Below are 14,633 nucleotides of genomic sequence, written 5' to 3' on the forward strand. Positions count from 1 at the left end.
TGTGTTGACATAAAGCAATTTACACTTGCACTAGAGAAGAAAGCGAGAACTTATATGTGCAGAATGTTGGACAGCAGAATGCGTGGCAAGTTAACCCATAATCCCTCGCGCCAAGGTACAGATGTGCAGGGGCTCTTAAGAGGGAAATATTATCCTCTCATACTCTAGCCAGCAATACGATTTACTTAAAAGACAAATACTTCACTACTACCAGTCGCCCATAATTAAACTACAAAGTGGCCAACGTGTTTCAAGGTGGATATCTTCAACTATAATGAAAATAGACCTTCACTTGAGGCTTTACACCACAATACCCAGGGTTTAATTATTTTATTCCTATACCTCTTCTGTAAAGAGCTCCTTGTCGTAAATTCATCAGAAACTCTTCTGGGTGACTGACCATACTTCTCTTCATGTAACCTCTGGTGCCTCAAGTCATCTTCATGCCATTTTCTTTCAAGTTTGCATGAAGGCCCTAATGGTCTATGAAAAGGTTTCATTCCTTTTTCATTTCCAGTGACTTTGTAGTGATCAAACATGTATCTGTCCTCCATTTTGTGCTGGTAAAACGGACGATCATGCTCTTTATAAGGTACTTCCGAGTATTTTGGTGGTAATTGGCATCTCCTATTGCTTTCAGTCCTTTCAGATGAATGTGTTCTGTAGGGCTTATGACTGTAAGCATCTTCCATGGGAATTCTTTTCAAGTTTGGTGAAGGTGACCTACGTTCATATATTCTCTGGTGGTTATTTCCATGAGGCGCAAACCTGGAATTGCCTTGTCCATACTTTTCATCTTCTGCTCTCCAAGGCATAGACTTTTTTGGGTCCTTACGAAAGCTTTTATATTCACAGTCATAATTAATATGAGCATGCCTTTGCCTATGGTGCTCTGGAGTCCTAAAAGCTGGAGATAGGGACCTAAAGCAAAAATAAAATCCACTTTGAGTAGTTCCATAAAATTAAATCAATTTCTTAATGAGAACATCTATTTCCTAAGGAAGTAGAGTTTAGTACATAATTTTAATCAGCTTGTGAAAAAATGAACACCAAGATATTGAAGTGGCATTTTTCTGGCTGAGTATCAGGCTTACTTTTATTCTGTTGAAAGTTTTCATAGTAAAACTACACACTGGAAATTGCAGCAAGTCAATCATTTTTGTCTCTCTGAAGTGTTTTATTTAAAACTAAAAATAATTTCACATACATGAAGTTTCCACTACATTGAGAACAACTGTTATACATATTTTCACACTTCTCAAGCATTCCCTATGTTTCTTTTTCAGTGCAAAGAGAAAAAAGGAAAGGAAAAAAATAAGTGTATAAAGAAATTTAAAAGGGGAGGAAAATGCCTTTTCACATTTTCTTTGCATGCCAAAACAACCTTCAAAACTGAAAGACTGAAACATTACAAAATATATTTAAACTGTCATACAGGTAGGCTTTTTCCTGAAGAAAAAAAAAAGTTTGAGAAAGATGCTTTGGCCTTTTGGATAATTCTATGTACATGTTCACACATGTATACACACACACTTCCACACTCACTGCAGCTTTTGCAATTAAAGATTCAATTGCATCACTCAGCTCTGCATTTTTACCTACAGTTATAAAAATGAGGGCAACCTGTTAGGAATTGTTAGCCAAAATCTCCTTAAAATAAAGAAAAAAAAAGCAGGCTACCAACAAGAACCAGAAATAATCACCGACCTAACAGTCCTGCATGTACTTAAGTATTCACTGCACACTCTTTACATGCTCTTTTATAAAAAACATCAAAAACCAGGTTGAAATAAGCTACTTCCTTTGTGCACATATTGCAAATGAACAGTTTGGAACAACTATTTCCTCCATTTCTGCAAATGAGTTCAAACTCAGAACCACATATGTTCCTAAAACCATAATGGCTGATTTCCAACAGCACCTACACTGTGGCTGCCATCCCACATTGGTCTGGTTAGGGCTTGCATTTTAATGAGAGCTGGGGCTGCCCTTACTCAAATGACATTCACAACTATCAATCTAGTGTGGACATAGGTAGCATTTCTCTTTTTAAAAGCAAAAGAAACAAATAAAGAACCCCACACATTTTTCTGAGTTATCCAAACTCCCTTGATCTTGGTCATCACAACTTAAGTCTGTTTTGAAGAGATACCCAAAACCAGCAATAATTTCACATTCTCAAAAGCTTGAAACTGTATTCCACCTTCCTGGTTTTAGCATCCCAAATTTGTACTGCAAGTCTTAAAAATGAGGGAGGTAACTCCCAACATGAAGTAAGCTGGATGTTATCCTGGTGACAAATGTCAAAGACGTGCTACTAGGCTAATGTCCAAGGAGAAGGACAATGACTCCCACATTTCCACAAGTTTTCACTCAGTGTTACGCTGCATGGCATGTCTAACTGCGCTTAAGACCAGCTTACAAGTCAGCCCCAAACTTCAGAAAGTCCAAGGTGTTTGAACTAGGAAACTTTTTAAAGAAGAAAACAAAAAAAAAACCACTTTTTTTTTTTTTTTAAACGGTTCCTCCCTGTAGGCCAAGAAGCAAAACAAAAGTGAGTTACAGACATTCAGTACACGAGGTGGTGCTTGAGAAAAAATGACTGGAAAAGTTAGCTAGTTTGGAGCTTTGATTTTATGCTTAACATAGTTGTAAATCCCAGAATACAAAAGGTGAACAACGTTCTTGGCAGATTGCAAAAACTGAACACTTCCAGCTTAAGAGAAATTGTAATAAAAAATTACAGGTGTTCAGCTGTACAGTAAACTGCAAATTACAAAACACATTTTAGAAATTACAATTCTGCATTCTATTTTCTATTTTCTTTCTTTAATGCAAGTTTTAGGTACTAATTATAAATCCTTACATAGAGCTACATTTCAGAACACAAGCTGTAGATATTTACCTTGGTTTCCATCGTGGTGATCTTGATCTAGATCTTGTCATCTTTTCTCATGTGTTTATCAGTTTCTTGAAGCTGTAAAAATGATATCATTTACTAGTCTGATTACAAGTTGCAACAGAAAGTTTTTTCAACAAGTATAGTACTAGAAGCTTCAAAGTTAGGGTGAGGTGTATATTTTTAGGATGTTTTACTTAAAAGGTAAACCTCTAATACCAATTTTAAGGCAAGCAACCTTTTCTTCTCTAGTTGCTGATCTTAAAACACAGTACATTTTCTTTATGTATTTATTTAAATATTTGATCATTGTTCCATTTTTCTCTCCATTTTGTAATGCTGTCTATTCAACCTGCTTTAAATGCTAATAAACTCACAAGCAAGCTGCAGCAATGAAAAACATATTAGTATGTGTTGAATGCTGTAGATGATAGAGGGGACAAACAGACAGCTTTAAAAATAAAGTTTATAAAGGAAAATGTTTTTGCATCAAGTTATATCCTGAGCTTCATATATACTGAACTTCAAATTTGTCATATACAACAAAATTTTTACATGGTTGCAGACTTCTTGTAAGATTTAACTACTCCATCAAATCCTAACTGCTAGGTCATCACATACTCCACCCAAATCAAACCAAGTACAAAAGATCACTTTTTTCATTGTTGTACTTCACCTGTTAATAACCTACAAATTAGACACACGAAATATACAATGGATGCACTATGACAAAGTGCTGCTCCTGACTCCTGGAGGTAGCTCCCGGCAATCCTTCTCAAAAAAGCTATGAAAGAATGAAAAAAAAAAAAAAACCCTAGGAACTTCATTAAAAAAGTGATGAAAGTGCAGACAAACTCACCAGTAATGGACTGGTGAATAGGAATTAAATGATTGCTCATTATTTAGCAAACACAAACGATTAAAGCAGAATGAAATTATTGGGTAACTGGTTAAAAACTGAAGTTTGGACCATGTAACCATGCCTACAGATTTAGTTACCACAAAATGCCCTAAAGGCCAGAAATATAGATGCAAAAAAAAGATCTATCAGCAGCTCTAAAGTTAATGAATAATCAACCATTTGAAACTGAAAGAATGCACCCAGGTCAATGCCAATCTATATATGCTATGGTATTTTCTGTATTTTTGTACAAACACTCAGGGAGACAGAAAACTAGTCTGAGCTAGCAAAGTATGGTGTTTATGACACTCCCAGTGCTCAAATAATTCCTTTAACTAAATCTTTTGCCTAATGAACTGAAATTGAAAAGGGAGAAAAACATGCAAGCTTTAAGGCACTACCTGAAGTAGTGTGCACCCACATGCCTGACCCAGTGCCTCACACCCCTCAGTCACACTGGTTGCTCAAAGTATCACTCCCTGCTATACTTGACTTTTTGGTATGATTACCTCATGGCTGAAACAGTAGTAGCTTAAGAGAAGAATATACAGCATACTTCTGCTGCCTACTCCACAGGCAGGCATTAGACAAGCCACCTCCTAAACTACAAACTGCTCATCAAGTTGCACTGTAAGCTAACCAGACATTTATTTGCAAGATGCAGCATTAGCTTAATTCTAAAGAAAAACCTGTATAACTTATTTTTTTGCTCCAAAATCAATCTTTTCATGTAACAAAGCACAAGGTTGTAATTGTTGCAAGGGACAGTGAAGCAAAAAGAATACAACCCCAAAGTACCCCAAGGACAAGATAAAGCATTTGTTCTCTGAACTCTCAAATATGAACTTATCACTGCCTCTTATAGCCTAAAGACATATATCTGAGGACTGCATAGCATGAATTAATTTCAGGCCCTTTGCTTACTTGAAGTCATACTAGTCAAAGTTAGATATGATGTTCCAATGACACTATTCATTATTTTTAAAAGAAAAGTAATATTGTAATCAAAATAGTTTCCTATAGTTCACCCATAAAAACACATCTCACAGAACGGTATTTCAGAAACAACAACAAAAAAAACAACACAGTCCCTAAGTAACACATTCCAAAATGTGGCACATGTCCAACAAGCTTTAAAGATTCACTACTACCATCTCTTCTGGTAAACTTTTAGAAGTGACAATGTTTTTACATGCCAATCGAATTCTTTCTTTCTACCTTCCCTTCAATTCTGAGCTTTATTCCTAATTTTCAAATGGGTATGTAAACACTAAAAAGACAAAAGTACCATTAAACTCCACCCAACCATCTGTACAGAACTTGATCTGCCAGACTGATAAAGCTAGAAACTGGGCATACATAACAACCAATTCCTTATTCTTTCTGAAACTGGCTAAACAATCATACCTAAAAGCGTGAGAAAGACTGTGACAGCACATCCTAGATCTTGCCTTAGGATAAGGAGGACTGCTGTAATTTCCAATGATGACACTCCTTTTGTTTAGTGGAAAGAAGTGTTCATCTAACGCACCTCCTAAAAATGACCCACGCACTAGGATTTGCTCACAGAGAAACACACCACATGAACGCAGCAGACACTCCCCCCCAAAACAAGACTCCCAGTGTAACACCAGCATTGCATATTAATCTATACAGAACTTGTAAACGTTGCTAAATCCAGGTTTAAGTCACCTCAGCTACACCAGCAATATGGTTCCATACCAAAAGCAAGTTTTTGGTAGGATGGTATCAGGTAGCAAGCCTGTCTGTAGCAGAATTACTTGAATCAAGAGAAGGCCCTACAGTTTCCAAGTAAGGCATCCAGGTGCTTCTGAAAAGACAGGTCATGATGGAGGAGAGGTGCCAGGACCTGGCTGCTCTGGGCTCTGAATTTCTCCAAAATGTTCTGCTGGACTTAGGGAGACACTGTCACTATAAAAACATGAAGTGCTGGAATACATGAAATAGAAGCCTCTCTGAGTCCCTCAGAGAGAGAAAGGAATCCAGGGATTGAATTAGAACCTTTGTAGAAACTGAAATATATTAAGCCATACAGGCATGAAGCAGGAGTGCAAGTTTTAGTTTTAAGTAAGCAGACATATATTTTAAGTGCCTTAAGAGACTGTGATAGCTAGTAACAAGCCCTAAAGCCTAGTTTAAAGTTCAGTAGTGATACCTTTCAAAGATTAACTTAGCTCCAGACATAATGAAAACATAGCAGAAAGTTGCTTACATTTCTAGACAGGACAGATAGAACGGGTTTGTGTAAGAACAGACTATTTTCGCACATTAGAATTAAGCTCAGATAGCTGTAGGAAGAATGTTTTAGAATCGTGTTTATAGCTGACTGGATGATTTATGAATAAAATCCCTCTGTATTGGTTGTGCAAAAAAAGGTGAGGTAGTAGCTTCTGCTAGCTGCTCCTGCTCAGAACATTGGGACTCTATGCCAGAAAGGTTTTAGCACAGACTTTAATATTCTGAACTCTTCGCCTTCAGGCTGATGCATTCATGCAATGAACAACTTTACAACAATCAACAATTGCCCCTGTCTCTTTAAAGACCCAAGACCCATGGATAACTCGGCAATGAAGAACTGTTTTTTTAACTAAGCAGCATTATTAGGTTCAGAGTGCTGCTTGTGTTTGCTACGTTACAATAAGTGACTCATTGGAAGAGTTATCAGTAACTCTGCTTAGATAGTTTTTAAATATTAATGGGACTCCCACCTTTTATTTTCTTTCCCTTGACTTTTGGAACTGGACTCAGACAACTTCCCTCTTGGGAGTAATGGCCTCAAGCCTGCTACCAGCTCTTCTTTAATTCCACCCTTGGGATATTAGTGTTTTGACAAGCACAAAATTCTTTTACAAACCTGAAAGGAGTATCTTGAGACAAGTAAATCAAAAATGACCAGAAATTGTATGGAATGTGCCAACTTGAACATATGTTCTTCCAGAAAGGCTGTAGATTTTTTACAACTAGCTCTCCTGAACAGAACAATCTTCTATCTCTTTACTTTCTCCAGCATGAAACAAGAAATCACAAATGACTGCAATCATCTAGCTGCACAGAAGGGAACTGGAGATCTTTCTAAAGCAAAGAGCCCCAAATTAGCAAGCTCCAAACAGCCAAAATCCTGCAAGTAAGAGCACAGACTGAGTAGAAGCAGTTAACTCTGCTGGAGCAGACTATAAATGTGTGTTTTACATGACTTTTTGGTGCCTTCCATCATCACATGGAACAGATAATGGAAGAAACCTTACTCAGGATACACAAAGGGCAAACCAATACTAATAGTGCTCATCACCAGGGAGCTGCTCCTCAATGCCTTTCACCTACAGTGAAGAGGATGTCACCCCCCACCCCTTTTGGAGGAATTGCCTGTTCACCACCACACACATTTCAGAGGAGAGGGACAAACAGGTCTCAAAGGCTGGGTCTCATGGCTGACAAGAAGGCTGACACTGACACTTGCTGGGAAAACTACCCACATCACTATTCTCTCTCTCACTAAACCCAAAAAAGAAGCAGTTCCAAGCTTTTCATTGACTGCCTTCTAGGTGAGGATCCATCAGAAGCTGCAAGAGACACGCCAAAGTCTGTATTGCTGCAGTGTCTGTCAAGAAAGAAAAACCAGAAATTGAGACTCTCAATACCAGGACAACTATGTCTTTGACAGAAATTCAATCAAATTAAAAGCTCAGCTGCAATCCAGACTCCAAGTTGGGGTTTTTGTTGGTTTTTTTTTTTTTTTTTTAGGTCTGCAATACAGAAAGCAATTTACACCATCGTTAAATGAAAAGTATAGAATTGGTAACTTCTCCACTGTGTAGGTTATAAGAGCTGATTCAAAAGCTGCCCCATGCAGTGCCCACTCCACCCACTATCCAAGCAGAACACAAGCCTGGCACGTTCTTGCCCATTCATCTTTGAGGCAAATCTTATCACCCTCATCACTAAATCCTCAGGAAAAGGTATAAAAGCAGAGAAACATCTCCCAGCAAACCAGTCTCAGTGTTTCTGAACCTGCAACAGGATTCCTCTCCTCAATGCTTCCTAGACAGGCTTCAGTACCATCCACTGTTAGTTCTGTCAGCACATGGAGGCGACTCCCATCTCAAGGCACACCATCTCAGGGAAGGACATGTGTAACAGCTTTGAAAGCCATGAGCTAGAAAAGCTAAGTCAAGTTTAAGTCAAGGGCACACAACCAGCTGAGACAAATGAAACTTGGCTGAATGATTTCTAAACCATTCCCTCTTTTAGAAAACACAGCAGGTAACAGATCAATGCAGATGACTGAGAGCCAAATTTCCATCCTCGGTTCTCTCATAGGTCTCTGATATTCAACAATGGCTCTTTATGATTACAGATCCTCTCTCCTGGGCTTATATGACTCTTGGAGCACCTTCCACCTCTCCATGGATATGCTTTGAATCTCCACAATATTTTGTGGCAGGTCTGAGGCGACTGCAGTCTCACAGCCTAAATCATTACCACCAACATCATGAGGGAGATAATCCTTTATATCCCCCCTCCACTTTTCATGCCATGTTATATTTCCAGATCTGGTCCACAGCACCTCCCCAGGCAGCTGTGGCAGAGCAGCTGGGAATGGAGGGCAGCAATGGCAGGAGGCAGCACCACACTCCTGCTGAATGTGTCACCCCTCAAGGTGAGCAGATCGGATGCTCCAGTTTCTCTGATGAGAGATTGGGCCTCTGCAGCAGCAGAAACACCCCTTCAACCTAGCAAAACCACATGCACTGTGGCTCTAGAAGCTGTCCTCCTGATCAGCTTTATCCTTGTTCTTTGGCACAAGCTGGGGAAGGCAGGCTTTTCACAGGTATCCCAATGCCAAAGACTGTTAACAGACAACCAGGGCCTCAAGCCAGTGAAGTGCCAGGCAGGGGCAGCATGTGGGGATTGCTCTCCTCTGCTTGCTACACAAACAGACAGAGATAAAAAAATGATTGTTCCCCCTTACATTCACAGTAGGATGAAGACTTACTACAGAAAGTACAAGCCTAGCTCAAGCATATAGAATTTCTTAGTGGACCACCCAACAAATTTTAAGTAATTGCTTGAAACACATAGAAAATATTCCCCCATGCCTGCATATTTGATCAAATGAATAAAAATAACTGAGTAGGTCTACAGAGCATATAACTTTTTAGTGAGTTCTCATTTAAAACCGACCCATTTAATTACACTAATTAGCAGGCAATGCCTCACCTTTGCAAAAGAACAGATTAGAATGCCAACTGAGAAAGACTGAGCAGGATAAATCCCTATCACATAATAAATAAGGTATTTCACTCTCAAACTAATTTTTTTACACAAAGAAAGCCCATCCCATAAATATATTAGTGAGCCATTTCTATAACATGTTGAATTAGAGACCTTTAAAACCTGTTCAGTACAGAACTTCAAACCTTATAGCACCATACCCAGCCACATCTGCCGACCAGTTTTTAAGGGGACACCAGAGGTGTGTTAAATCTGCTTGTGTCAGTCTTAGAGACACACCATAACAACTTCCAGCCTATGAAAGCTCTCCAAAACATATAAACCATGATGGAAATCTCTGCTTTTTCACCTTGGTGTCACAAATTACCAGAAAACCAAAATAAAATAATTCTTTATTCAGAATCAGTGGTGCTGCAGAGCAGCATTGCCAGGAGGCTGGGAAGTCCAGGTAGCCTTCCCCAGTCACACCACAGAAATGCATCTTTGCTGGAAGACTCAGTCATGCTTCCTTCCTTCCCTGCAGACTGCAAGCACCTGCTGCCACCCAAGAGGAAAAGCAAACCTAACTGTGTGCAGCCACATCCCTCACCAGCTTGTCTGCAACACCAACCCAGCCTATGTTACCTCCTGAGAGGTGAACACCCACAAGCCAAGACTGCACCAAAATCAAGCCCATCTTGTCCTAGCACAGGCACATGGAGAGTTGGTTTGATGACTCTTACAAAAGCAGTGGCAGAAATACCAGTTCTTTTGCTGAAGGCAGATGTGGAGGAGTGCATGGACACTCAAGATAGACAGTGGTTTATCAGGATAACAGGGTGTGTCACTAAAGGAAGTTAATTAATTTCAGTTCACCTCATCAACACCAATATTAAAAAAAAGGAAAAAAAAAAATCCCCAAAGGGGAAGAGTCATCTGTGTCCTCTGCCCAGCCCTGTGTCAGGCTGGCACAACACAACATCCTTCACCAAAGATCCTTCCATGCCTTTTGCATATTTCTTCCCCTCCCTTCCTGGCATCCTCTTCCCTGTTCTTCTTCCAGCCATCCACACCCAGCAAGACTTTCACAGAAGATTCACTTTTCCTTGAGGTCCACAAACATACACAAAGTAAGCAAGTAATTAAAATCTCACAGCAATTTGAGCAGCCTTTGTTTTAAACCCTTATAACTCAAGAATCTGAACTATATTTATAACAACTTGAGGCATTTAAGAATGGCAGTAGAAATTACGTGTTACTGTCCTAGGTGGAGCTGAGCCAAGTGAGGAGACTGCTATCATCAACTCCTTACAAGACATTACCGCCCACTCAGATGTGTATGAAAAAATTGTGCATAATCAACTAAATTACTTAAAGAAGTCTCAAAAACCCTCAGATTTGTTCAAATCGGCATCAATTCATCTTGCTTTGGCTTGAATCAATCTAGAAAATACATTACACTAAACCAAACACATACTGAAACTGAGCTATGACTGTTACACAAAATCTGTACCGTTCTAAGTTTTTATAGAGACTTTAACTGAGTGTGACAAGATATAAATTACTGGAAACACGGACTGTTGGTATTTATGCCTTGCTCACCTCTAAGGTGTCCTTACAGTAACAGTGAGCAGCGACCTCAGCTCTGCGGGGCTGCTGGCCCAGACGGTTCACAGCAACACGGGTGTTCTGGAACAGTCACGACTCGGGGGCACGGCCGACAGCCCCACGGCGACTCGGGCGTGTGCCCCTGCCCTACGCTTCGTCCCTGGCCCTCCCAAACCTCCTGACGGCCCCCGCGCAGCGCACGGCGGCACACACGCTCCGTACAGACAGGCACACACGCGGGGCGAGGCGGCTCCGGGTGCCGCTGCTCCGGGCTACCCCGCCGTCAGCAGACCAGGATGGTGCAGCACAGTCCCCGCCGAGCTCCCATCCCCGCAGCTCCGCTGCCACCGGCCAGCAGCGCCCGGGCCAGAGCGGGGAGTGAGGGCGGCAACTACCACTCACCTCCCCGGGCCGGGCTGGGCCGGGCCGACCGCCGGCCCTCGGTGGGCGCGGCGGAGGGCGACGGAGCTCCGAGTACCCCGGCCCGCTCCTTCCCGGCGCGCAGGCGGCGCTGACGGGGACAATGACCGCGGCAGCCGGTCCCCCTGCCCGCGGCACCGCCCCCGCCCCCTCGCCGGGCCTTACCAGGCCCCGCCGCGGCCGTGGTGCCGCCACCGGCCCAGCACTCACCGCCTGCGGCGCCGCTCCCGCCGCTCCTCCGGCCGCCGCCGCCGCTCCGCCCCGAGCAGGTGCCCGGCGAGCCGGCGGGGCGGGTCCCGGCGGCCGCGCCGGCCGCGGCTGCTCCGCACGGGCGCGGCGGAGAGAAAGGGCGGGCGGGGGGCGGCCCGGAAGGGGAGGGGCGGCGGGGCCGGGCGGGGGCGGCTCCGGCACCGCCCACTGACCGCCCCTCTCACACGGGGCCCCTTGCCCGGAGCCCCGCCGTGCTGCTCGGGGTGGGCTCTGGGCCGCTGGGTCCCGGCCGCGGTAGAGCAGAGGACGGGGGTGCACTGACACTTTCCGGGTTTTGACTTCTGGGCAGCACCTCGCCTGGAATGCCCTGTGGAAAGCAGAGCCCTTGTGTGACACGGTCAGCCTGGAGGGTCAGCCGTGTCCTGGGGCATGTCAGGGACAGAATCGCCAGCCGGGAGAGGGAGGATCTGTCCTGCTCTGCTCTGCACAGAGGCGGCCTCACCTCCAGCGCTGGGGGTAGTTTTGGGCGCCACAGTATTAGAAAGATAAAAAGCCATTAGAGAGTGTCCAGAGGAGGCCCACTAAGATGTCAAAGGATCTAGAGGAGAAACTAAAAAGTGGCTAAAGGCACTTTGCTTGTTCACCCTGGAGGAAACCTCGTTGTGATCTCCAGTTTCCTCATGAGAGGAAGTGGAGGGGCAGGCACTGATCTTTTCTCTGTGGTGGACATGAAGCTGTGTCAGGAGAGGGTTAGGTTGGATATCAGGAAAGGGTTCTTCAGCCAGAGGGTGGTTGGGCGCTGGAACAGGCTCCCCAGGGAAGTGGTCACAGCACCAAGCCTGACAGAGGTCAAGAAGCATGTTGACAGAATTCAGGAAGCCCAGGCACATGGTGTGGTTGTTGGGGCTGGCCTGTGCAGGGCTGAGAGTTAGACTCAATTCTTCTGGCTCTCTTCTCACTGCCCCTCAGGCCCAAGGAGCAGCTGGCAGCTCCTGTGCAGGGCCAGCGATGGCCAGAGTGGGGCAGGCCCCAAGCACCTGGGTTTCCTGGGCAGGTATCACTGGTATTTCCCTGGTCTTGGCTGCACTGTAGTGGATCAGGCAGGAAAGCCTGGACCAAAGTGTCCCCGAGGCCAGACAGGTCTGCCACTGGAGCTGCACCCACTGTGGTGCTGCTCCCAGCCTGCAGGTAAGGCAGCCATGGCTCCCTCCCCCCAGGCTGCTGCTGCGACGGTCGAGGCATCTTGCAGGGTGTCAGGTAGAGCTCTCCAAGACTTTTTGCAAGTTCCTGGAGTTCCCGTCAGAGCACGCACTAGAGGATGGCAGCACTCTCCTTGCCTGGGGTAGAATCAGTCCCAGTGGCGTGAAGGCTCTTTAGGCTGCTGGGATGCATTAATTCCCTTGATTGCCAGTCCTGATAGCCAGCAGGCCCAACAGGTTTGGTGTCAGTTTTTCCTTCAGGAGGTATAAACAACAGAATGACACAGTGAACATACTGTAACCCTTTCAAAACAAAGTATCTTCTTCTGGCTGAAAACCACTCGAAAATAAATTTATAGATCACACAAAACCAAGGAGACACTGATGCTATCTAGATTGGATTGGTGTCTGAGGCTGTTGGTCAAGGATCTTGAATACTGTGGTGTATTGCCTGATCAACTCATTAATATAAATTTGATTCAGCATAGATGCAGGCATACAATTTTGTTTTAGACCAAGCATGGTTTTGATGTTGGTTTTTTATTTTTACAGTAGCTAAAGGAAGCCTAGATACCTGATCCAGTATCATTACAACTGCAAAAGCAAGCGATATCTGATCTGGTGTAAAGCTTACCAAGTTAACCTTGTCAACATTTTTTTTAAACAATTTAATTTAAGCCAAAAAAAGAACCAGACTCATCACTCTGTCATCACACAGTCTTGACATTTTTGATCCAGCTGAGAGCCGTAGTGTTGCATTTACTCTGTCATCAAGCCATGGCCTAAGCAGGGTGAAGTTATATTCACTGAATAGAGAGTGGAGAGGAAGAGTTGCTTGCTTTTGGCCCCCCTCAAAGGTATGGTCTCAGTTTCCATATGTTCTGACAACAAGTGTGAGCTGCCAACTTTGGCTGTCCTTTGGACTTTTAGCTGCTGACGTCTTCCTGTCCTCCTTTTATAGGACTGATCTTTCAGCAGTGCATTACCTTCAATTTTCTGTCTTCTCAAGCCTGAGAATTGTAGGTGGGACTGAGGGATCCCTTGTCACAGCTATCAGTCCATTTGCTGTCTGTCTGCAGGATCCTGCTTGGTTCTCTGTGGACTCAAACACAAGGAATCCCACATGGTTTCGGTATGAAAGAATTTCCTGCATTCACCGAAACACTTTGAAATTCTCATATAAAATTATAAGATTATTTTTAGCTTTATTTTAAATTTAGCTGTAGCATTTTCGCAATTAAAATGGACTGCAGATTTACTGACCCATAGGGCACAGAATTACAGTGACAAACCTCACCAAACAACACTTGCTTCCTCTTTACCATGCTGGAATTTTTTGTTAATAGAAGTTCAGGATGAGAATTGGCTCCATGAGCTTTAGATGGAAAAAGTGAAACTGAAGCAGAGAGATGCCATTGATCTGCACTTTGCCAAAAAACCTGGTGCAGCCTGGGTGGTTCCAACAGATAAGGTGCAGTCCCAGTTTGCCATATGTGGCAATATGTGGGATAATCACTGTATAGGCAGCCACCCTTTCATTAACAAGATTCAGAAAGTCCAGCTAACAGTAGAAAAGATTTGGCTTTACTCCCTGCTTCAGCTGGTGTAATAGTTTTCCTGACCTCTGTATGTAGAGGGCTATCTCTGCACTGAGACTTAAAGCAGATTTGAAACTAAAACTGAGCTTTCAGTACAGACACACAGCCTCTGTGTGCATAGGGTAAACTTGTACATCACATAAAATATATTATCAGATTTCATTATCAATGTATTTACTTGATGTTGCCTCAGATGGTCTTGATTCAACTTATATGTATGGATAGCAGGATGGATTTTATCCTGGTGGATAGTAAGCACACAAGGATCTCTGTGGTTAACACCATGTAGTCTAAGTAAAAAACAACTTACACATACTTTACAAGTTAAATTAATATTTAAATCTGTGTCTATTAGTAGCTCCACAGCATCATTATTCTCCACCTCTAAATTGGGAAGGCCATTCTATTGCACAAGACTTGGCAATTACTGCTTATTAAGACTAATTATTTTAATCTATTTCCATGTTTTATTTCTAATTAAGTATCATTAGAATAGAGAATCACTTTCATATTCCTTTAATGCTTAATTTAGTAAACATTCCCTTTGGAAAGAGCACAACTGTGGT

The 14,633-nt window shown here is 42.9% G+C and overlaps 1 protein-coding gene across 3 annotated transcripts in view; it reads right to left on the reverse strand.

Annotated features, from left to right (window-relative positions):
- The window catches only part of BCLAF3 (BCLAF1 and THRAP3 family member 3), a 33,553-nt gene extending 22,180 nt beyond the window's left edge, over positions 1-11,373 (reverse strand). The window contains exons 1-3 of one of the 3 annotated variants that reach the window (XM_059839869.1): positions 11,271-11,373; positions 2,906-2,977; positions 343-921 (exon numbers count right to left, since the gene is read on the reverse strand). In XM_059839869.1, coding sequence (XP_059695852.1) covers positions 343-921; positions 2,906-2,946 — 620 coding nt within the window. In that variant the 5' untranslated portion in view covers positions 2,947-2,977; positions 11,271-11,373. Of the gene's footprint in view, positions 1-342; positions 922-2,905; positions 2,978-10,634; positions 10,697-11,270 lie in introns of those variants that run through there. The other 2 variants (XM_059839867.1, XM_059839868.1) reach the window with 2 other exon arrangements.
- Between the last annotated feature and the right edge of the window lie 3,260 nt (positions 11,374-14,633).

The sequence above is a fragment of the Haemorhous mexicanus genome, chromosome 2 (assembly GCF_027477595.1).
Source record: "Haemorhous mexicanus isolate bHaeMex1 chromosome 2, bHaeMex1.pri, whole genome shotgun sequence".
Classification (NCBI taxonomy): Eukaryota; Metazoa; Chordata; class Aves; order Passeriformes; family Fringillidae; genus Haemorhous; species Haemorhous mexicanus.